The following is a 25518-nucleotide window of genomic DNA, read 5'->3' on the forward strand; positions in this document are numbered from 1 at the left end:
AAAAGTCATCTGGGCCCAAGAGTTTTGAAAAAGGGATTATAGATCAAAAGCTCCAGATGCTATGGACTGATCTTGAGAATGATAATTTATTGTTAAATGTCATGTTTGTTCACTTAAAGAGGTAATCAAGTCACTAACTATACCCTCATGGATTTAGCTTTAATAAGTTCAACCAGTATAAAGGCCAGGCTAGAACCACATGTATAGCATTCTCTCTTGTAAGTAATTACTTTACAAATAAAATGAGTACTTTTCACAGGTTAAAATTTAAAACATCATGCCAATTGTCCATTGGCCATGTCATTTCTTCAGGTTGGTGGCTGGTATGGTGATATTTAAGTTTAAGACCTAAATGACAAAAGGGAGTCAGTCCTATGAAGATAAAGGAGAATTACTGCCTAAGCAAAGGAAAAAACAGGCTTGAAGAGGTAAGGTGGAAGAACTTAGAAAGTATGCGCAAGAAAAAGGCTCATTGTGCTAAAGTGTAGCTGGAGAGAGGCCATGGGGTGTACTCGTGAGTGGCGGGCAAAGTGCCAGGGCACCAGGCCGGAGCCTACCCTGCATGGCATTGCACATTTTACTTAAGTTTAATAGGAAGATATTGCAAGGATCTTAAGATACAAATAGGATCTGACTGAAACTTTAAAAGGATATATTTGGAATATGAACTATAACCCAGTTTGGACACGGTAAGTATGTATATAGGAAAGTAACAGAATTTAAGGAAAAAAGATTAATTATGGCCACATGTAGGTAGAAAGCCTCAGATGACTATAATGGCTATGATTTCAGAAAATAAAATACCTGTGGTCACATAAAATAACTTTAATTTCATGATTCTGGTTTTTAGTTTTGATTTATGGCATCACTATATTGTTCACCTAAAGTGAACACTACACAATAAAAACCCAAAGGTGTTTAAAGATTAAACAATTTTATCACCATCTAATAAAAGCATTACACAATTAAAAAAAAGTATTTAAAGCAATTAGGTAAAACAGTGAAGATTAACTCAAGCCTGTTAACAATTCACTGTACATCTACATATACATCCCAAAAGAATCTATGTCTAGGGGCGCCTGGGTGGCTCAGTCATTAAGCGTCTGCCTTCAGCTCAGGTTATGATCCCAGAGTCCTGGGATCGAGCGCCACATTGGGCTCCCTGCTCTGTGGTAAGCCTGCTTCTCCCTCTACCCACTCCCCCTGCTTGTGTTCCCTCTCTGGCTGTTTTTCTCTCTGTCAAATAAATGAAAATCTTAAAAAAAAAAAAAGAATTTATTTCTAATACAAACATGACCATTTCTATGTAAGACTACTTCTAGATAAAAATGTTACTAGGGACCTTGGTTCTATGTATTCCACACTATTTCATACAAATGAATAACTATCTGATCCATCAAAAAGTTTATTTGATTCAGCAAGCAATAGTTTTTAAAATATATATTATGAAGTAATTTAAGTGACTTTCATTTGATGTCACGAGATAATACTGGAACTGTGTCGGTCATCCTTCTGTGGTTCAATTTTCTTTGCTAATTTACTGTAATAATCATACTCCTACACATTTTTCTTCTATCCTTCACCTTGTCAGCATTAATAATTAGGTCTTATACAGAAGTGACCAAATTTCTTATGTAAATTTTTTGATGACAGTCACAAAGTCATTGTATAAAACTGTCACTCATAGTCTATTCTATCTATGCAATAAAGACATATCCTGGGAAGCAGATATGCATTACTAAAATAATCAAATATTTTAAGATATAACTAATTATTTTCGGGAATTTAAGAATAATTTTAAGCCTTAAGTATGAATAATCAAAGGTACACTAAATTCCAAACTATCAAAAATGGGTTTAAGCCAGTAAAAAGTTAAAATCAAACTAATGGGAAAAATATGAATTAAAAAAAGGATTTTAAGAATACACTAATTGATAAAATCCATATTTATTACTCCAGATGCACTGGACTACTTTTAGAGAACTTCAGTAACTTGAAACCATTTACCTGTTGGAGGCAGGCAGTCTTTCCAATCAAAATAGCCTGCATAAATTCCAGGTTCCAAGGAGCCCACGATAGGATCTGCTTTCAACTCAATGTAATTTTCAAAGAGTCTTTGGTCTAATTCTTTCAATGAGGCCATGCTAACCTATAAACACATAATAAAGAATAACTATGAGTTTTTTATTTGCGCATGAGGGAAAAAGTAAAATAATATAAATACTTCAGCATATTTTAAAAGTACCTATCAATTTTCCTACAGAAAAAAATGATTTTTATTTTATTTATTTTTCAGTAATGAAGACCATTCTCTTAAAACGGTGTATTTAATAGGAATTAATCCCCATGTATGGACAACACATAGAAAGCTCAGCCCACATGAACCGTGAGTTCCTGCTGGTAATGGAAGTAGAACAGGATGAGGAAGGTAGCCTCAGTCCTACAAGTCTATGCCTGGTCTCACTGGCACTCAAGAGGCCAAGAAGTTGCAGCGTAGTTGGGCAGAGTCCTAAATTTGGGAATAAAGAGTGTGAGCACAGGGGCCTCTGCAGTGGACTACTGGTGATGTGTCTGCTTCTATACCATATAGTCTAGGATCTATAAACAAGAATATATGTCATGCAGTGAAATTCAGCTGTAGAAAAGACAAGCAACTTGAACTTAGAAAAACAATGAAAACCTCTAAGGAGACTAGTGTACAATACAAACCAAGACTTCATGGAGAGAACACACATGATTTTCAAAGCTAACTGAGTAGTTTAATTGGAGGAATCAATGGTCACTACAGAGACTGAAATTAAGTGTAGTAAGTACTTCAAGACATAGTAAAAATGTAAAGAAGTGTAAATTATGAAGGAAGAGACTTAGAAGATAGATCCAGGAACTCTTATATGAAAGGAAACAGAAATTCAAGTAGAAGAATATGAACTGCCACAGAAGAGATAATAATTAAACAAGCAACAGAATAGGAATAAAATTTCTGGATCTAAAGACTGACTTTGCAATTTGAACAGGTTTGCTGAGTTCTAGGCTAGATTTATGAGACACTGCAAAAACTGTTAAAGTGCCTAATTTCTAAATAATTAAAAAAGAGAGAGAGAAAATTTTTAAGCTTCCAGTTTAAAAAAAGTGAATTACAGGGCGCCTGGGTGGCTCAGTCGGTTGAGCGACTGCCTTCGGCTCAGGTCATGATCCTGGAGTCCCGGGATCGAGTCCCGCATCGGGCTCCCTGCTCAGCGGGGAGTCTGCTTCTCCCTCTGACCCTCTCCCCTCTCGTGCTCTCTATCTCTATCTCATTCTCTCTCTCAAATAAATAAATAAAATCTTTAAAAAAAAATAAAAAAAATAAAAAAATGAATTACAAAGAAGAATCAGTCTGACATCAGATTTCTCAGATGCAGCACTGGAACTTAAAGTCACTGAAATAATATTCACTGGAATAAAAGGAATTCAACCCAAGAATCCTATATTGAGCCAAGATGTCATTCACTTAAGAGAGTCTAAGAAACATATTTTTGGTTATACAAGGATTCAAAGAATATTTATCACTCATGTACTTGACAAAGGGCTGTATCCTAAAAGTAAATACATCAGACTGAAAAGGATGAACAACTGAGGATAAGAGTGGCAGGCAATGAACTTTTGAATTCTCCTTCATCCCTCTCTTTCTTTAATATTTAGAAACATAAACTTAGATGATTAGAGATACTCTAGACATGTGAAATAAAATACTAATACTTGAAAGAGAGGAGGCATCCAAAAATGAAATAGTACTACTAGAAAAAGAGAAAATTAAACTCAAAGAAAATCACCAATGCCAAAAGTGGGTTGTTTAAGGGGTAATTACAGCTTTATGTCAGCAAGTTTTATAATATAGAGGAAACAAAAACACAATTTCTAAAAATGGCACACATATTCTCTAATGCTTTTACACAAGCATTTAAGGAAGAAATTTCACCCAAACTTTTTCATAGAACAGAGCCTGAGAACACGTCTCCAAAGGCAAGGGAAACAAAAGCGAAAATGAACTTTTGGGACTTCATCAAGATAAAAAGCTTCTGCACAGCAAAGGAAACAGTCAACAAAACAAAGAGGCAATCCACGGAATGGGAGAAGATATTTGCAAATGACACTACAGATAAAGAAGGGCTGATATCCAGGATCTATAAAGAACTTCTCAAACTCAACACCCAAAAAACAAACAATCAAGTCGAAAAATGGGTAGAAGACATAAACAGACACTTCTCTGAAGAAGACATACAAATGGCTAACAGACACATGAAAAAATGTTCCCCATCACTAGCCATCAGGGAAATTCAAATCAAAACTACACTGAGATACCACCTTACACCAGTTAGAATGGCAAAAATTGACAAGGCAAGAAACAACAAATGTTGGAGAGGTTGTGGAGAAAGGGGAACCCTCTTACACTGTTGGTGGGAATGCAAGTTGGTACAGCCACTTTGGAAAACAGTGTGGAGGTGCCTCAAAATTTTAAAAATAGAGCTACCCTATGACCCAGCAATTACACTCCTGGGTATTTACCCCAAAGACACAGATGTAGTGAAAAGAAAGGCCATATGCACCCCAATGTTCATAGCAGCAATGTCACAATAGCCAAACTGTGGAAAGAGCCGAGATGCCCTTCAGCAGATGAATGGATAAAGATGTGGTCCATATATACAATGGAATATTACTCAGCCACCAGAAAGGATGAATACCCAACTTTTACATCAACGTGGATGGAACTGGAGGAGATTATGTTAACTGAAATAAGTCAAGTAGAGAAAGTCAATTATCATATGGTTTCACTTATTTGTAGAACATAAGGAATAGCATGGAGGACATTAGGAGAAGGAAGGGAAAAATGAAGGGGGGGAAGTCGGAGGGGGAGATGAACCATGAGAGACTATGGACTCTGAGAAACAAACAGCGTTTTAGAGGGGAGGGGGGTGGGGGGATGGGTTAGCCCAGTGATGGGTATTAAGGAGGGCACGTACTACATGGAGCACTGGATGTTATACGCAAAAAATGAATTATGGATCACTACATCAAAAACTAATGTTGTACTGTATGGTGACTAACATAATAAAAAGGAAAGAAAGAAGAGAAAGAAAGAGAGAGAGAGAAAGAAAGAGAAAGAAAAAGAAAAAGAAAGAAAGAAAGAAAGAAAGAGAGAAAGAAAGAAAGAACACAGCCTGAGAAAGAACATTTCCTACTTTGTTTAATGAGATAAGCAAAACCTGATGTCAAAACCTGACGAGAATACTGCAATAAAAGAAAATTATAAACTAATAGCACTCATGAACAAAAACATAAAAATCTTAAACTATTGGCAAATTGAATCTACAAGTAAATAAAAAGAATATGTTATAAAGAAGTGGAATTCTTTTAATAGGTGACAAAAAAAGGACTTGATAAATATCACCTCCCACCACTTAATTTAAGACTGTACTAGAGATCCCAGTCCATGCAATCTAGTAAGAAAAGATACCATGAAATAAGTAAAACTGTCTTTTCAAGACATACTCTAAAGCTGTAATAATATATGTATACTAATAGCACAAATTAACACAATACTTAATAAAAGACAGATCACAGACCTAAATGTAACAGCTAAAACTACAAAGCCTCTGGGAAAAAAATATTCAGGATACTGGAGCAGAAAAGATTTTGACAGAACAGAAAAGGCATCAAACATTTTTAAAAATGATAAATTATATCTCATCAGATTTAAAAATTTCTACTCAAAAGACAGCATTGTAAAAACAAAACAGCAGCCAGAGACTGGGAGGAAAAATATATATCTGACAAAGAACTTATATACAGATTTCCAAAAATCACTAATAGAAAGGTAAACAATCCAATTAAAACATAGGCAAATGAATTGAAGAGGTACTTCCAAAAAGAAAATATCCGAATATGAGTAACTAAATGTGTAAGAAAAAGGGCTTAACATCATTATATCAGAGTAAGCCAATGAAAGCAACAGAATTAGCTAAAATAAAAAAGAATGATAATACTAAGTGTTCATAAGGACAACATGGAGCAACTGGAATACTCATACACTGGTATAAAATGAGAAATAAAATGAGGTACCCACTCTGGAAAACTATTCAGAATTCCTAATTAACTTATTCCATTGACCAGCAATTCCAAGATGAGAAAGTACAAATGTCCACAAAAGACTTTCACAGCAATGTTCACAAAAAGTTTATTCATAAAAACCTTAAACTGGGGTGCCTGGGTGGCTTAGTGGGTTGAGCATCTGCCTTTGGCTCAGGTCACGATCTCAGAGTCTTGAGACTGAGCCCTGCATTGGGTTCCCTGCTCAGTGGGGAGCCTGCTTCTCCCTCTCCCTCTGCCTGCCACTCTCCCTGCTTGTGCTCTTTCTCTGCCAAATAAATAAATAAAATCTTAAAACAAAACAACAACCTTAAACTGGAAAAAACCCAATGTCTGTTACCATGAGATTGATTAAACGAGTTATCCAAACTCAGCAATAAAAGAAAATAAATTGCTTATAGACACAACTTGGATGAATCTCAAAAATTATTAAGTTGAAGCAAAAAGCAGCTAGACACAAAAGATTACTAACTGTATGGTTCCATTTTACATGAAGTTAAAGAACAGGCAAAACTAATGTATGCTGACAGAAATCAAGAGTGGTGAGAAGGGTGCCTACTGACTGGAATGGGGCATGAGGGAAATATATCTTGAGGAAGGTGGTGGATACTGGGATGTATATATGCATTAAAAGTCACCTATTTGTAGGTGACTTTTGTGTTTTACCAAAGATTTGTGTTTTACTGTATATAATTCATTCTGTAATATTTTGTGTTTCACTGTATATAATTCATTCTGTAATTTTTTAAAAAAATGGTTGAAAATAAATGAATGGGCAGATAGATACTAGGCAAATGAAACAGTGGAGTGGCAGTATTAACGTCTGACAAAGCGGAATGAAGGTGAACAGTACCTCATAAATTTTGTTCTAAGAATTAAAAAAGATAATTTATGAAACTTATGTAGTACATTTAAAGTACATCATAAATTCTCTAAGGTATCATTATTATATTATTATTATTTATTTCAACATGCCCAATTTTCACTAAAGCCCTGTTCACACTAGCTAATGAATACAGATGTTAGCTAAGTTTGCTTGACCCCTACTACTATGCAAGGTAAGGTCTGTTCAATAAAGCACTATCTAATAGTGATGAATGAAAGTTAAATGAAAAAAAAATACTTAAAGGAAATCACAGTCTAATAGGGAAGAAAGGCAAGGAAACATTGATAAAATGTTAAAAGAACATAGCTGTTGAGGTAGAGAGGGAGTGCTTATGGGGTACTTCTAAGGGCACTGAGAAAGGCTTTCTTAAAGAAAAAAAAGGTGCTAATTCAATAATTATGCAATCAGAAATAGATGTACTCACTAAATTCCTACATATGAAAACTGAGGAGCACCTTTTAAAGTACTTCAAGTAGCTGGTAATAATTTACAGAAATACAGAATACATTAGGAGGTAGCATTTCAGATGCAGGAGCAAATAATACTGATGATAATCTATCATTATATCTTCTTAGGCAGCAATATACATATCAAAAGATATTCTGACAACATACAGCCTGACCTGTATAGCAGCAAGTGTGCATGCCAGACAGGTGCTAAAAAACACACACCTAAGTAGATGTCTCATTTCCTCAATTTCGAGACAGTTGTCTTCAACTCACTCAAAACAGTTAAAAAAAATCATTAATTAATTTTAATGTTCCAAATTTATATTTTCTAATTTACTATTTTAAAAACTTTTTGTTAAAAATGCTTCTTAAAAAGTATGTTTCTGAGAAAGAAAAAAATAATTAAAAAAATTAATTTCATTTCATAGATGACAGAAAGAGTACACTGAACTGAGTGACCTCTATGGAAACAAAATCATCAAACTATAATTAGAACATCTATCCAAGTGAATACAGATTCAGTCAAATTAATATACTTTTTAAAATTTTTTACAAATGGATGGCCAGACAAATGGCAAACTGACATTACTTTGTGTTACTGAAACATAACTTGTTAAATGTGGACAGAATAAATGCCAAGTAAATAATTACTTTTTAAAAATAAACTCTTAATTCCTAGTAGAGGTGGTACTATTAAAACAAAACAAAACAAAAACAGTATAAAACAGGATACTGTCACCCTGAAATAGAAAGACAGACAATGTCTCTAGCACTTAGTGAGAGCCGTCATTCCTCACTTCCCTCACCTTCCACTGTGATTCTAACCTGGTGACTTATTACTAATCTTTATCATTCCCCAAAGTTTTCTTTTTCTGTGAATTTTTTTATAATCAAGTTAACTGTCTCACATCTTATTATTGAGGCTTCTCATAACTGCTCCAATCTTCCTCTTCTTAATAGGGATAGTCTTTTATTTGACTATAGACTGTATGTGATTTGGCCACCTACATAGAACGATCTAAGGGACATGAAAAATAACTTTACTGCCACTACCTCCTACGCTGATGTTTGAAATTATACCATTCCAGAGTAAGTTAATCATTTTCCTTTACTTAGTAACAAAAACCAAAGTTTCTGGAAATGAAAAAGAACTGGAATAAAATGGCAAAAGAGCAAATTTCAACAAGAGAAGATACAAATGAAGAAAAAGTCAATGAGAAGAAAGAGCTGAATGAATTATTCTGAATCATTACAGAGAATTAAAGATGGGTAGGGGAAACATGAACGAAAAATGTAAGAGACATGGAGAACAGAGTGAGAAGGTCTAAGGTATATCCCAAAGGAGGTCCTGAAGGAGAGAAAAGAGTGAATAGAAAAGAATAAATATTGAAAAAGGTAAGAGCTGAGATTTTCTAGACCTGATTAAAGGTATCAATCAGGGGAAAAAAGGCCAACAAAATACACCAAGAGACACATTATGGTGGAACTATGAAATATTAGAGACAAAGAAAATAAAAAATATCTAAAAAGCAGTCAAAGAAAGACTTTAATATAACCTTTCAGTAATTGACAAATTAAAGACCAAAACACACAAAAATAATGGATATAGAAGACTGAACGAAAAAATTCACAAACTTCATCTATCATATATGGAATACGGTATTCAAAACTGAAGGACGTAATATCTTCAAGCAAGGGAGAACATTTAAGAAACTCATCATGTATCAGCCTGCAAAGCAAGTCTCAACAAAGTCAAAAACATGACATTCCTTGACCTCAGCATAAATAAATTAGAAATCTCTAACAAAGAGAAAACTAATTCCCAACATGGAAACTAATTGCTACCTACCCACCCACCTACAATTTGGAAATTTAAAAGCACACTCCTATATAGCTGTGAGTCAAAGAAAAACTCACAATTAAAATTAGAAAATAGAGAAGGAGGAGCAAGATGGTAGAGGAGTAGGCGACCTAAATTTCGTCTGGTCCCAGGAATTCAGCTAGATGGGGATCAAACCATTCTGAACACATATGAACTCAACAGGAGACTGAAGAAAACAATAGCAGCAACTCTCTGAACAGAAAAGCGACCACTTTCTGAAAGGTAGGACGTGCGTAGAAGTGAAGAAAGACGGTGGGGGACTAATAAGAGATGAGGAAGGACACTATATCCTACTGAAAGGGTCTATCCAACAAGAAGAGCTAAAAATTTTAAATATCTATACCCCTAACACAGGAGCAGCGAATTATATAAGCAAATTAATAACAAAAGCAAAAAAATATATTGACAAAAATACAATAATAGTGGGGGACTTTAACACCACCCTGACTGAAATGGACAATCATCTAAGCAAAAGATCAACAAGGAAATAAAGACTTTAAATGACACACTGGACCAGATGGACTGCACAGATATATTCAGAACATTCCATCCCAAAGCAACAGAATACACATTCTTCTCTAGTGCCCATGGAACATTCTGCAGAATAGATCACATCCTAAGTCACAAATCAGGTCCCAACCGGTACCAAAAGACTGGGATCATTCCCTGCATATTTTCAGACCACAATGCGTTGAAACTAGAACTCAATCACAAGAGGAATGTCGGAAAGAACTCAAATACATGGAGGCTAAAGAGCATCCTACTAAAGAATGAATGGGTCAACCAGGAAATTAAGAAGAATTAAAAAAATTCATGGAAACCAATGAAAATGAAAACACAACTGTTCAAAATCTTTGGAATGCAGCAAAGGCAGTCCTAAGAGGAAAGTATTTAGCAATACAAGACTTTCTCAAGAAACAAGAAAGGTCTGAAATACACAACCTAACCCTACACTTAAAGGAGCTGGAGAAAGAACAGCAAATAAAGCCTAAACCCAGCAGGAGAAGAGAAATAATAAAGATCAGAGCGGAAATCATGAAATAGAAATCAAAAGAACAGTAGAACAGATCAACAAGACTAGGAGCTGTTTCTTTGAAAGAATTAACAAGATTGATAAACCCCTGGCCGGACTTATCTAAAAGAAAAGAGAAATGACCCAAATAAATAAAATCATGAATGAAAGAGGAGAGATCACAACCAACACCAAAGAAATACAGATAATTCTAAGAACATATTTTGAGCAACGCTATGCCAGCAAATTAGATAATCTGGAAGAAATAGATGCATTCCTAGAGATGTATCAACTACCAAAACTGAACCAGGAAGAAAAAGGAAACCCAAAAGACCCACAACCACTAAGGAAATTGAAGCAGTCATCAAAAATCTCCCAATAAAAGCTGAGGGCCAGATGGCGTCCCAGGGGAATTCTACCAAACATTTAAAGAGGAATTAATACCTAGTCTTCTGAAACTGTTCCAAAAAATAGAAATGGAAGGAAAACTTCCAAACTCATTTTATGAGTTGATCCCCAAACCAGACAAAGACCCCACCAAAAAGGAGAATTACAGACCAATATCCTTGATGAACATAGATGCAAAAATTCTCGCCAAAATATTAGCCAATAGGATCCAACAGTACATTAAAAGGATTATTCACCATGGCAAGTGGGACTTATCCCTGGGCTGCAAGGTTGGTTCAACATCCGCAAATAAATCAATGTGATACAGTACATTAATAAAAAAGAACAAGAACCATATGACCCTCTCAAAAGATGCAGAAAAAGCATTTGATGAAGTACAGCATCTTTTCTTGATCAAAACTCTTCAGAGTATAGGGAAAGAGGGTACATATCTCAATATCATAAAAGCCATCTATGAAAACCCACCACAAATAGCATTCTCAATGGGGAAAAACTGAGAGCTTTCCCCCTAAGGTCAGGAACAAGGCAGGGATGTCCACTATCACCACTGCTATTTAATGAAGTACTAAAAATCCCAGCCACAGCAATCAGACAACAAAAAGAAATCAAAGACATCCAAATCGGCAAAGAAGAAGTCAAACTCTCACTCATTGAAGATGATATGATACTGTATGTGGAAAACCCGAAAGACTCCACCTCAAAACTGCTAGAACTCATACAGGAATTCAGTAAAGGCAAGATATAAAATCAATGCACAGAAATCAGTAGCATTCCAATACACCAACAATACAGAACAAAGAGAAATTAAGGAGTCGATCCCATTTACAATTGTACCCAAAACCATAAGATACCTAGGAATAAATCTAACCAAAGAGGCAAAGAATTTGTACTCAGAAAACTACAAAATATTCATGAAAAAAATTGAGGAAGACACAAAGAAATGGAAGAACGTTCCATGCTCATGGATTGGAAGAACAAATATTGTGAAGATGTCAATGCTACCTAGAGCAATCTACACATTTGATGCAATCCCTATCAAAAGACCATCAACTTTTCTCAAAGAAATGGAACAAATAAATCTAAAATTTGAATGGAAACAGAAAAGACCCTGAATAGCCAGAGGAATGTTGAAAAAGAAAAGCAAAGCTGGTGGCATCACAATTCCAGACTTCAAGCTCTGTTACAAAGCTGTCATCATCAAGACAGTATGGTACTGGCACAAAAACAGACACATCGATCAATGAAACAGAATACAGAGCCCAGAAATGGACCTTCAACTCTATGGTCAACTAATCTTTGACAAAGTAGGAAAGAATGTCCAATGGAAAAAACAGTCTCTTCAACAAATGGTGTTCTGCCACATGCAGGAGAATGAAACTGGACTATTTCCTTACACCACACACAAAAATAAAATGGTTGAAAGACCTAAATGTGAGCTAGGAGTCCATCAAAATCCTAAAGGAGAACACAGGCCGCAACCCCTTCGACCTCAGCCACAGCAACTTCTTTCTAGAAATATCGCCAAAGGTAAGGGAAGCAAGGGCAAAAATGAACTACTGGGACATCATCAAGATAAAAAGCTTTTGCATAGCAAAGGAAAGAGAAGACAACTGACAGAATGGGAGAAGATACTTGCAAATGACATATCAGATAAAGGGCTAGTATCCAAAATCTATAAAGAACTTATCAAACTCAACACCCAAAGAACAAATGATCCAATCAAGAAATGGGCAGAAGACACGAAGAGATTTGTTTCCAAAGAAGACATCCAATTGGCCAACAGACACATGAAAATTGCTCAACATCGCTCGGCATCAGGGAAATCCTAATCAAAACCTCAATGAGATATCACCTCACACCAGGCAGAATGGCTAAAATTAACATGTCAGGAAACGACAGATGTTGGCGGGAATGTGGAGAAAGGGGAACCCTCCTACACTGTTGGTGGGAATGGAAGCTGGTGCAGCCACTCTGGAAAACAGTATGGAGGTTCCTCCAAAAGTTGAAAATAGAGTTACCCTATGACCCAGCAATTGCACTACTGGGTATTTAACCCAAAGATATAAATGTAGGGACCTGAAGGGTATGTGCACCCCGATGTTTATAGCAGCAATGTCCACAATAGCCAAACTGTGTAAAGAGCCAAGATGTCCATCGACAGATGAATGGATAAAGAAGATGTGGTGTGTATATATATATATATATATAATGGAATATTATGCAGCCATCAAATGGAATGAAATCTTGCCATTTGCAATGATGTGGATAGAACTGGAGGGTATTATGCTGAGTGAAATTAGTGAATCAGAGAAAGAAGTATCATATGACCTCACTGATATGAGGAATCTCAGGAAACAAACTGAGGGTTGCTGGAGTGGTGGGGGGTGGGAGGGATGGGGTGGCTGGGTGACAGACATGGGGGAGGGTATGTGCTATGGTGAGCTCTGTGAATTGTGTAAGACTGTTGAATCACAGATCTGTACCTCTGAAACAAATAATACATTATATGTTAAAAAGAAAAAAAAAGATAGCAGGAAGGGAAGAATGAAGGGGGGGAACAGAGGGGGATTCGAACCATGATAGACTATGGACTCTGAGAAATAAACTGAGGGTTCTAGAGGGGAGGGGGTCGGGGGATGGGTTAGCCTGGTGATTGGTATTAAAGAGGCATGTACTGCATGGAGCACTGGGTGTTATACGCAAACAATGAATCCTGGAACACTATATCAAAAACTAATGATGTAATGTATGGTGATTAACATAACATGGTAAAGAAAAAGCTAATGATGTAATGTATGGTGAGTAACATAATAAAATAAAATAAAATAAAATAAAATAAAATAAAATAAGGCAGATATCATTGTCAAAAAAAAAAAAATAGTCCACCATTTATTCTACGTTGTACCTCCAGATCCAATATATTACCTTGGTTTCAAAATGGTATCAACAACTCTCTCTATATCTCTCTCTAAAATAAATAAATCTTTTTTTAAAGGGGGGGCGCTTGGGTGGCACAGTTAGGAGTCCAACTCTTGGCTTTGGCCCAGGTCATGATCTCGGGTCATAGGATCAAGCCCTAGCTCAGGCTCTGCTCAGAGCAGAGTCTGGTTGAGACTTTCTCTCCCTCTGACCTTCCCCCTACTCTCTCTCTCTCCTTTCTTGAAGCAGTCATCAAAAATCTCCCAACAAAAACCCAGGGCCAGATGGCGGGAATGCGGAGAAAGGGGATTTCTTTCTGGGGAAAAAAAAAGTGGGCAATTTACACAGCACTCATTTTTGTCCAACTTTGCTGCATCCATGGATTAGAGAGTGGAGAGCATGTATTTTTCAGGTAAGTTATTAAGCCTCCTATAGCTGTTGTAAGCCACTCTCGTGTGCGTGAGTCTTTGTGTCTCTGTGCTTGAGCACTTATGCCCATGCTTAAGTAGTAAAAAGCAAAAGCATCATTAGTTTTTGATGTAGTGTTCCATGATTCATGGAAAAAATAATATCAACAAGACTAGGAAGGTTATCAAAGCCTACCTGTATGTCAACTTCATTCTATTTCTTTATGATGTAACTGAAGCAACAGTTACTACTCATAACTTTGTAAAAACCTAAAGAGAACCAAACTTAGTGCTTCTATTATATGCAATTCCTAATCATTTCATAAATTTTTAAGTGACTAAAAAAACTGTTCAATAAATATATTTGTGCCACTATAGTTACTGCATGAAAACAGAATGCTCACTTTCTACAAATACTAATTCTTTACTGCAAGGGAGCACTCTGCAATTCTCAACACAAAAATTTCTGGAAATAAACTCAACATTTGACCCTACAGCCTTAAGTCACATTTCTCATCAGGATGATTAATCTTTACGAAAAGGCAGGAAAACAAGACAGAGCCACCCACTGTGACATTTTCATTCTTTGAAAAAAAAATCCATTTCTAGTTCACAAACCGTAACTATCATTTGTAAAAAGTATGCAATCCAACAAGAGTACTTTTTGATTATAAGATTAACGAGATCATTATCTTTCTTATTTTTTGCACTAAGAAAACTGTAAAAGTGGTTCTAGTTTAGTTTTACTTAGAAATCTGATAAACCTTTGCCCAAGAACCAACCAACCTTTAATAAGAAGGTTGCTTCATTTTTTCCTTTTCTGCTTACTTGAAAAAATAAAAAGTATAACATCTAAAGAAAAACCTACTCCATTGATTTACACAGCACTCATTTTTGTCCAATTTTGCTGCATCCATGGATTAGAGAGTGTAGAGCATGTATTTTTCAGGTAAGTTATTAAGCCTCCTATAGCTGTTGTAAGCCACTCTCGTGTACGTGAGTCTTTGTGTCTCTGTGCTTGAGCACTTATGCCCATGCTTAAGTAGTAAAAAGCAAAAGCATCATTAGTTTTTGATGTAGTGTTCCATGATTCATTGTTTTCGTATAATACCCAGTGCTCCATGCAGTACGTGCCCTCCTTAATACCCATCAGTGGGCTAACCCATCCCCCCACCCCTCTCCCCTCGAAAACCCTCAGTTTATTTCTCAGAGGGTGGACTATTTTTCACACTCAGAATTAGGATTTTTTAATACTTGACATTAAATATTTTGAAATCATTTAGTTGTATAGTAAATGAATTAGTAAACTAGATTTAGATGATAGCATTCATGCTGATTTTATTTATTATGAGTGAATCCGTTAATTTCATGATGCCAACCAAGTAAAATATCTTTCTTGCATTTATGGAGAAACACTGCCAACTGGTCATTTGGAAAGGGGGAGAGGATGAAGAGGTGTGAATAAGCAGGAAGAGGTTTATCTGCAGGCTCAGGGAATTTGCTGTTGGCTCTAAAGTAAAAGTAAACTAAAAGGAGCCAAATTTGAGATGATTCTTAAAGATTTGGGTTTGATGCCTTTCTTTCCTATTTCCTTCCCTCACTTTGGGCAGCTTAGGTGGGGAATAAATCAGCTTTTGCCTTGAGAAAGCTTTGATCTAGAGAAAAGAAGAGAATATTAAATTAATGATTCAAGGTTAGTTACAAGAAGGGCAGGAATCATTCAAAGTCAAGGTGGGGTGAAGATGGAGAAGGTATATGGGTGTGGGGAGGGTAAGGAGAGAAAAGTATAGGAAAAGCAAAAGAGAGGGTACTAAGAAAATAGTTTGGAAACTAAATTGAAAAAACAACCAACTTGTTCATTTAACATAATTCATTTACCTGTGTTATTTTCTCTATTCCCTGGAAGTTGTGCTTTTCAAAATGTTCTGCTATATTTAGGAAGGTGTGACGTTCTAGGTAGCAGCAGTTACTTAGGACTATCAAAAGTCTCTGTTCCTAAAAGCAAAACAAATGTTTAGAAAATTACATTTATAGTAACAAACTGGGTAACAGTTATCATTTATTAAATTTAATTATAATCTCTTCATGTTTAATATCAATATTCAATGTTTTGTTTCTTTTGGTCCCTTTTTTCCCAGTAATAATATAGAGAGAAACAATATAATTCTATAATTCTATACTCTATAACTGTTTGTTATTATGTAATGCACTAAAGAGTCAAATAGTGCTGCCTTCGAAATTTAATAGCTATATGGAAAAACAGCTAACAAGTAAGGTAGGTTCAGCTGTTCTGTGAAAGCGGTTTACTTTACTGGTTATTCTATCTAATATTTTTTGCAGCAAAAAAAGCTATAAAATGGATATTTTAAAATAATTACAAAAAATGCAAAAATTCATAGAAAATAATTTGTAAATTTTTCATAACTTGAAAGAGAATTATAATGCCATCCATATGATGGGCTCCTCCCAAAAACTGGGCCTTCACAGATGCATTTATATAGAATAGTTTCCCCCTCTTATGGGGAGTGATGGGACAGAGGCTAGGGAAGTCTCCCATACTATCAGTTATGAAGAGGGCCAGAGCCTCATATTCTACGTTTTCCAGGTTCTAGCCACTTTAAGGTAATTTCTTATTAAAATTACCAGACCCCAAAGCTGACGAATAAACATCATTTTACAGTTCAGAAGAACTATATTTGTAAACAAAATTCCAGGAATGGCAGTTATCACCACTGTTGTGGCTCACCAAGAACACCTTTCCATGCTCCCTCAGTGTGAGAGCATTCTCTAGAACAACAGTGACTAATTCAGAGCTTTGATTCAAGATCCTTTGACTAAACACTAAGGCAAAACTACTTTCCAGGAAAAACTTTCAGCCATATTTTGCTTACTGTTGTTAAAGTCAATATAATAAATGAGAAAAATAAACAGATCCCTATCTTGAGGTACACTCTGAACTCAGTTGCCAAGTACAGCTTGTATCTCCCAATAATTTCATTTAGCTCCATCAAAAATTTTAAAACTTTCTAAATTTCTTTATTTAAAATATCTTTATTGCTGGCACAGTGTGGCCTATTCAATGTCCTTTTTGGTCATCAACAAATATAATTAAAGGGCAAAGAGTTATTAAAGTACCTTCAAACAAATGAAAGGTTATGAATGGCCTTGAATTAATCTATGGATGGGAAATAAACTATAAAACAAGGAAAATAGGGCTCTGTTATGCATACCACTCCTCCACATTTTGTGACTAAATGGCAAGTGAGAACAAAGAAAGCAGTAAACAGCACTGTATAGACACACAGGCCAGTCTGGGGAAGGGGTATATTCCCTCTTGCCCCATACCTGGTATTACCATTATGTGGTCCTCATAAAGAACATGAAATAAAGTAAGCATAAGGTGTCATCAACCACTCTAAACATGCTGCACTCTGCAAAAATCTCAAGTGGTTTTTCAGTTATAAGATCAATTCTCAATTACCTTTTCCTCCAAATATTAACCTTATAGTCTAACAGACCCCCTGAGCCTGCTGCATCTTCTTTGCCCTGTTAATTAACTCTCTTTGATTTTTCTCCCTGTAATCTGCATTGTTCTTCCCCCAAAATGGAAAAATAATTTGAGTGATTTGAAGTCTTACTCTTATAACTGTATATCTCTTCTCAAATCTAACCAATCAGAAGAACTGAAAGTGGGAAGAATAATTGAACACAATAATCAAATTCTTAAACTTGAATAATTAAAAGCTTATTAGCAACTTAGATGAGTATGTATGTTTGAAAATAACAGCTCAACCTATCAAAGGCAGTACTTGCCAATTATGTATTATTTCAGGAAATGTATTTCTTTATTAATTGTACAAGTTTTTATCAAGTACTTACAATGTGCCGGCACCTTACATCAAGGATAGAGCAATTAAAAAAATAGACAAGTCATCTCTCTCTCCCTCTGCCCCTCTTCTCTCTTATTCACATTGTCTTTCTCCATGAGCTTACATTTCATAAACATAACAGTATATGCATGTCAAAAAAGCAAAAAAAAATTTTCTTAGCAATGACTTCCATATTTTAGTTACAAATGGTTTTGCTTTCAAAAAAGTAGTATCATTGATTATATTTTGTTTTGTTACTTTGAATTTTATTGGATTTTCAGTCTTATTTGCATTTGATTTTTAAATGTATTTTTCTTTTATAGTTGTGTAAGGACTCTAAGCATTAATAATTCCATCTGGCCAAGTAATAGTATAAATTGATATAATTTAAGTTAACTCAGATTGCATGATAATTTTTTCCTTAAAATAAATCCTGAATTTGAAAAACATTATTTAATACATCATCTATATTCCTTGTGGCATAATTAAGAATCGGGTATACTGTATACTCAATAAAACCTTTGAAATTGCTAACAATAACAGGAAATATAGGGCAATTAGCAAATTCATGGATTTCTATTTGGTTTTCTAATTCAAAGACTACTATTTAGAGGGTTTCTGTTTTGCTTAGCCGTTAATGTAGAAGTTTGAATGACATGACAAGACAGGATTGCTTTGTCAGAATTCCCAGTTGGCCACACAGATGGACAGACCATTCTAGGTGTTAATTTCATGAATTCACCCTAGTCTAGGGTCTTGCTCTCTATTCTGCAGGCCCAGGAATCTGATTCGTAAGTGCCTAGAGACTAGGGGTAAGGTTCTCTCCCTCTCTCTTTCTCATGTAGAACAGTCTCTCATCATAACACTCCATACTTGATTTATTTTTTTTTTAAAGTTTTCTTTTTTTAAAAAATTTTTTTATTGTTATGTTAATCATCATATATTACATCATTAGTTTTTGGTGCAGTGTTCCATGATTCATTGTTTGTTCATAACACCCAGTGCTCCATGCAGAACGTGCCCTCCTCAATACCCATCACCAGGCTAACCCATCCCCCTACCCCCCTCCCCTCTAGAACCCTCAGTTTGTTTTTCAGAGTCCATCATCTCTCATGGTTCGTCTCCCCCTCTGACATACTCCCCTTTGCCAATTATGTATTATTTCAATTATTTCTCACAGACCATCTGAGATGTAGGCATTACCACCCCAATTCTGTCCAGGAAAAAACTGGACACCCTCGATGACATGCCCAAGATTATTCAGTTAGTAAGAAGACCAGGAAGCAAAGTAGTTATCTTCTGACTCCAAACCTGGGCCTCTATCTTACCATAACTACCTCTCTGCTGAGTAACAGAACAAGGCCCTAAGAAGATCTCAATAATCTGGGTCAAATCTAATGAGATATCATCCAAATGCAGAGAAACACAGGAACTGAATTTGGTACCAAATGAACAATTTTATGGAGTAAAATGGGAGAGATAATGTCCTATGACTGGGAGAAGCAAGTATGAAACACCTAGGGTGTGGGTGACGGTAAGCTCAATGTAAGTCAATAGAGATGTAACCTAATGTGTAGTTCTGGCTGCTTCCCAGTTGCCAGGGCCACATCAGAGTCCTGTACTCCACCCTTGAAAAAGGACAGAAGTAGACTAAGAGGAGAACCACTGCCATATCGACTAGGAAATGCCTAAAAGATTTAGGATACTAGCTAAGAGAAAGGAAGATTCCAAGCCCACACAACGAATGTTTTCAAATACTGAAAAGACTGTCATGTAGAAATTAGGCTTGTTCTAAAGGACAGAGGAAAACAGCACAGTTGGTCCAATAGCACATAAGGCCTTTCTCAATTTAGAAGGCTCTTTCCTCCAGCCTGTGTCTTTCTCTAGTCTACTATGTTCACAGTGCAAATGGTCTAAACTCACTACATCAACTTCCTCAGCTCCTATCTGATGTTGACCCAGTGCATACAGATAGCCCATTAGCAATCCACTGATATGCTTCTCCTACAATCACAAATGACCACCTAACTGCCAAGCTCACAACGCTCCAGTTTTCATCTGACCCCACCTGCTCTTCTACCAGTCTGTAATACTGTTAAATAGTCCTTTGTTTAAATGATCTTTTCCATCTCTCTCAGGAACACTGTTCCATCTGGATTTTCTTCTCTTTCTCTCTGTTTATTCTTTTTTGGGAACTTTGAGGCTCTCTGCTTCCGGCCATCCCTTAAATACTGGTACCCCCAATGTTATTTTTATATATTTGGCCCTCCTCTCATTCTACTAGTATTTTTCCTAGTATACTCATCCACTCCCAGGCCTTATATTGCTTATACAGTTTACCCCTGAACAACACAGGTTTGAAATGCACTGGTCCACTTATATGTAAATTTTTTTTTTTTTTATCATTTGCCAATTTATTTATTTTTTTTAAATAACATTTTTTTAAATTTTTTATTGTTATGTAAATTTTTGATACACACAGTATTGTAAATGTATTTTCTCTTCCTTATGATTTTGGTAACATTTTCTTTTCTCTAACTTACTTTACTGTAATACAGCATATAATAATAAAATACAAAATGTGTTAATTGCCTGTTATTGGTAAGACTTTTGCTCAACAGTAGACTACTGGTAAAGTTTTAGAGAAGTCAAAAGTTATACATGGATTTTTCAACTGAAAAGGGCATCGATGCCCCTAACTCCCTCATTGCTCAAGGGTCAACTGTATATTCCTGATTCACAAATCTGTATCTAGATTTCTCTCTTGGGGTCCAGATAAGTATGTCTAATCACCCACTAAATATCTCTGCTTGAATGTCACTCATTTAATACATCTGGTCCCAAACTGAATGTTTAATCTTTCCTAATATAACAAATTCCTTATTTAGGAACTCACACTTATAATATCTGTGGGAATGATAGAGGCAGGAAATTTTGGTCATATGCTTTCTTTCTTGAGAGATACACATACATATATACATATACACATGTACACACTCATACACACAAACACAAACACACACACACACACACACACACACACACCCTTAAAGCAAATGACAAACCAGAGAGGGTTATTTTTTTTAAGACAGATGGGTTTGGATTTCAAGAGCTGAATTTATACATATAATAGAATATGTGTGTGAATCATCCTTAAATACATGTATATGCTAAAAAAAAGATGTAAGTGTATATATACAAGAAGTGGTATGGCTTTGTTTTTGCCAGAACTTTATGTTCAAATGAAATGCTATTAGGGAACTTACAGAAATAAAACAGAAAAGCAGAGCTTTTCTAGTTAAAGAGGAAAAATATGGGGAGATGGGCCCCTGTCTTCTGCTACCTCTCCAACTTTCAAACACCAGGGAAGCACTAGGGCACCTATTTCACACTCACCAACTTGCACAATGCTGGGAGTAGATGGAACTGCTTAAGTTATAAAAAGTTTTTAAGTTGTGGAATACATATAAAATTGTATTTTTACTAAAATTTTCACAAAACAAAACATAGCTCCAAATTATAGGATAGTATATTACAGCAGGAATACAATAGCAGTCAAAGTAATTCAGACTGATTTATAAGTCATTATATAATTTTAAAATATGTTTAGCTTTCTACTTATCATCTTACTTACAGAAGTCAAACTGAAGTCTTCATGGATACTTCCAAACAAATCAGGAGAAGAAACATCAACGGAAAGACTAAATATAGAAGCAAGTAAGAGAACAGTGACAATTAAAGCACTAAAATTAACAATGTTACTATAATGTTGTATATCTATTAAAACTCAATAAAAAATGCAAGGAACTTTATGTAAACTTGACTTGAAAATCTTTTGGTCAAAAACTGCATAACTCTTTTTTTTTATATTTAACAATTAACAGCTCAAAGTAGACACTATAGGCTATCTATTAATACAGATCATATGACATTTGCTTTGGGTCTTCTCAATACTCAATTAAAATCACCAAAAGGGAAAATACCTAATAATGTAATTTTTAGGTAGACTCAAATTGACTGAAATGTTTTTGACTATCAGAATTTCCAGAGGGCTTTTTCAAGCTCATTTTCATAATAAACCACTTACAGGTGAGCTGAGTTAGGAAATTAGCTAATAACCAACAAGTGACCAAAGATACAAAATTGCAGGGGAGGAAATTCTATAATCTACTGATTAATTGATATAACAGAATGATAATAAACACTTTAGCAGGAATTCTTTTCCTTAAACCTAACCAATGGATTTTAGAATTCATATGGAACACTAAATAGATGAAATATCAAATAATATTTTAAAATAGAAGCAATAAAGATACCAATCTTAACAAAAAACAACTAATGAACATTAAAATAACAAAAAAAGATATAAAACAGGTATGAATGAATAGAACAGAATAATAAAGTCCAGAAATATATATAGAGAAAACCCCAAAGACTCCACCAAAAAACTACTAGAACTAATAAATGAATTCAGTAAAGTTGCAGGATAGAAAATCAATGTACAGAAATCTGTTGCATTTCTACATGCCAATAATGAAGAGCAGAAAGAGAAATTAAGAAAAAAATCCCATGTACAATTGCACCAAAAATAATACAATACCTAGGAATAAACCTAACCAAACAGGTGAAAGATCTATATGTTGAAAAGTATAAAACACTGACAAAAGAAATTGAAGACAGACAAAAAAATGGAAAGACATTCCATCTCATGGATTGGAAGAAAAAATATTAAAATGTCTATATCAACCAGAACAATCTACACCTTTAATACAATCCCCATCAAAATACCAATGGCATTTTTCACAGAATTAGAGCAAGCAATCCTAAAATTTGTATGGAAGCACAAAAGACCACAAATAGCCAAAGCAATCTTGAAGAGCAAAGCTGGGGATATCACAATTCTAGACTTCAAGTTATATTACAAAACTGTAGTGATCCAAGACAGTATGGTACTGGCACAAAAATGGACACATGGATCAACGGAACAGAAGAGAAAACCAAGAATAAACTGATTATCAAATGGTCACTTAATTTTTTTTCAAAGATTTTATTTATTTGACAGAGAGAGAGAGGGAACACAAGCAGGGACAGTGGGAGAGGGAGAAGCACGCTTCCCGCTGAGCAGGGAGCCTGATGTGGGGCTTGATCCCAGGACCGCAGGATCATGACTTGAACCGGAAGCAGACACTTAACAACCGAGCCACCCAGGTGGACCTGGTCACTTAATCTCTGACAAAGCAGGAAAGAATATGCAATTTGAAAAGGACAGTCTCTTCAACAAATTGTGTTGGGAAAACTGGACAGAAACATTCAAAAGAAAGAAACTGGACCACTTTATTACACCATACACAAAAATAAATTCAAAATGGATTAAAGACCTAAATGTGAGACCTGAAACCATAAGAATAACAGAACAGAACACAGTCAGTAACCTCTTTGACACCGGCCAGAGCAACTTTTTCTAGATACCCTCCCTGATGCAAGGGAAACAAAAGCAAAAATCAACCACTGGGACTACATCAAGATAAAAAGCTTCAGCACGGCGAAGAAAATAATGAGCAAAACTAAAAGGCAACCTAAGAAATGGGAGAAGATATTTACAAATGACATATCCAATAAAGGGTTAGTACCCAAAACATATAAAGAACTTAAAAATTCAGCAACCAAAGAACAAATAATCCAATTTAAAAATAAGCAGAACACATGAACAGGCATTTCTCCAAAAAAGACATCCAGATGGCCACCAGACACATGAAAAGATGTTCATCATCACTCATCATCAGGGAAGTGCATTTCAAAGATACAATGAGATACGATCTCAAACCTGTTAGAATGGCTAAAATCAACAATAAAAGAAACATCAGGTGTTGGCAAGGATGTGGAGAAAAAGGAACACTCATGCACTGTTATTGGGAATGCAAATTGGTACAGCCAGTCTGGAAAACAGTTATGGAGGTTGCTCAAAAAGTTAAAAATAGAGGGGAGGTGCAAGATGGCGGAGGAGTAGGAGACCTAAATTTCATCTGGTCCCAGGAATTCAGCTAGATAGGGATCAAACAATTCTTAACATCTACGAACTCAATAGGAGATCAAAGAAAAGAATAGCGGCAACTCTCTGAACAGAAAAGCAACCACTTTCTGGAAGGTCTCTTCTGATTTTTTTAGTGTATAATTTTCTGGGGTCGTTGTTACCCTGCTAGCATTTTGTTCTCTCATTCATCTACTCTCCTCTAGACAAAATGACAACATGGAAAAAATCACCTCTACAAAAAGAACAAGAGGCAGTACTGACTGCCAGGGACCTGATAATATGGACATTAGTAGAGTGAGAACTAGAGTTCAGAATGACAATTTTAAAGATACTAACTAGGCTTGAAAAAAGCATGGAAGATTATAGACAAAGCCCTTCTAGAGAAATAAAAGAACTAAAATCTAACCAAGTGGAAATCAAAAAGGCTATTAAAGTGGTGCAATAAAAAATGGGGGCTATAACTGCTAGGATAAATGAGGCAGAAGAGAGAATTAGTGATATAGAAGAACAAATGATGGAAAATAAAGAAGCTGACAAAAAGAGAGGTAAACAACTACTGGATCGCAAGGGCAGAATTCAAGAGATAAGCGATACCATGAGACAAAACAATATTAGAATAATTGGGATCCCAGAAGAAGAAGAAAGAGAGAGAGGGGCAGAAGGTTTACTGGAGCAAACTATAGCAGAGAACTTCCCTAATGTGGGGAAGGAAACAGGCATCAAAATCCAGGGGGCACAGAGAACCCCTCGCAAAATCAATAAAAATAGGTCAACACCCCGACAACTAATAGTAAAACTTACGAGTCTCAGAGACAAAGAGAAAATGCTGAAAGCAGCTCGGGAGAGGAGATATGTAACCTACAATGGTAGAAACATTAGATTGGCAACAGACCTATCCCCAGAGACCTGGCAGGCCAGAAAGGACTGGCATGATATATTATTCAGAGCACTAAACGAGAAAAATATGCAGCCAAGAATACTATATCCAGCTAGGCCGTCACTGAAAATAGAAGGAGAGATAAAAAGCTTCCAGGACAAACAAAAACTAAAGGAATTTGCAAACACGAAACCAGCCCTACAAGAAATATTGAAAGGGGTGCTCTAAGCCAACAGAGAGCCTAAAAGTAATGAAGACCAGAAAGGAACACAGACAATATACAGTAACAGTCACCTTACAGACAATACAATGGCACTAAATTCATATGTTTCAATAGTTACCCTGAATGTAAATGGGCTAAATGCCCCAATCAAAAGACACAGGCTATCAGATTGGATAAAAAAACAAGACCCATCAATATGCTGTCTGCAAGGGACTCACTTTACACCCAAAGACACCTCCAGATTGAAAATAGGGGTTGGAAAACCATTTACCATGCTAATGGACACCAAAAGAAAGCTGGGGTGGTAATCCTTATATTGGACAAATTAGATTTTAAACCAAAGACTCTAATAAGAGATGAGGAAGGACACTATATCCTACTTAAAGGGTCTATCCAACAAGAAGATCTTTTTTTTTTTTTTTTAAGATT

At 35.6% G+C, this 25518-nt stretch overlaps 1 protein-coding gene across 4 annotated transcripts in view; it reads right to left on the minus strand.

Annotated features, from left to right (window-relative positions):
* The window catches only part of EXOC2 (exocyst complex component 2), a 279473-nt gene that overhangs the window by 73652 nt on the left and 180303 nt on the right, over window positions 1–25518 (minus strand). For 3 of the 4 annotated variants that reach the window (XM_027603387.2, XM_027603385.2, XM_027603386.2), the window contains 3 exons: window positions 21593–21659; window positions 15968–16084; window positions 2008–2149 (listed from right to left, as the gene is read on the minus strand). In XM_027603387.2, coding sequence (XP_027459188.1) covers window positions 2008–2149; window positions 15968–16084; window positions 21593–21659 — 326 coding nt within the window. The remainder of the gene's footprint in view (window positions 1–2007; window positions 2150–15967; window positions 16085–21592; window positions 21660–25518) is intronic. The other variant, XM_027603388.2, reaches the window with a different exon arrangement.

Source organism: Zalophus californianus, chromosome 7, assembly GCF_009762305.2.
Source record: "Zalophus californianus isolate mZalCal1 chromosome 7, mZalCal1.pri.v2, whole genome shotgun sequence".
Lineage (NCBI taxonomy): Eukaryota > Metazoa > Chordata > Mammalia > Carnivora > Otariidae > Zalophus > Zalophus californianus.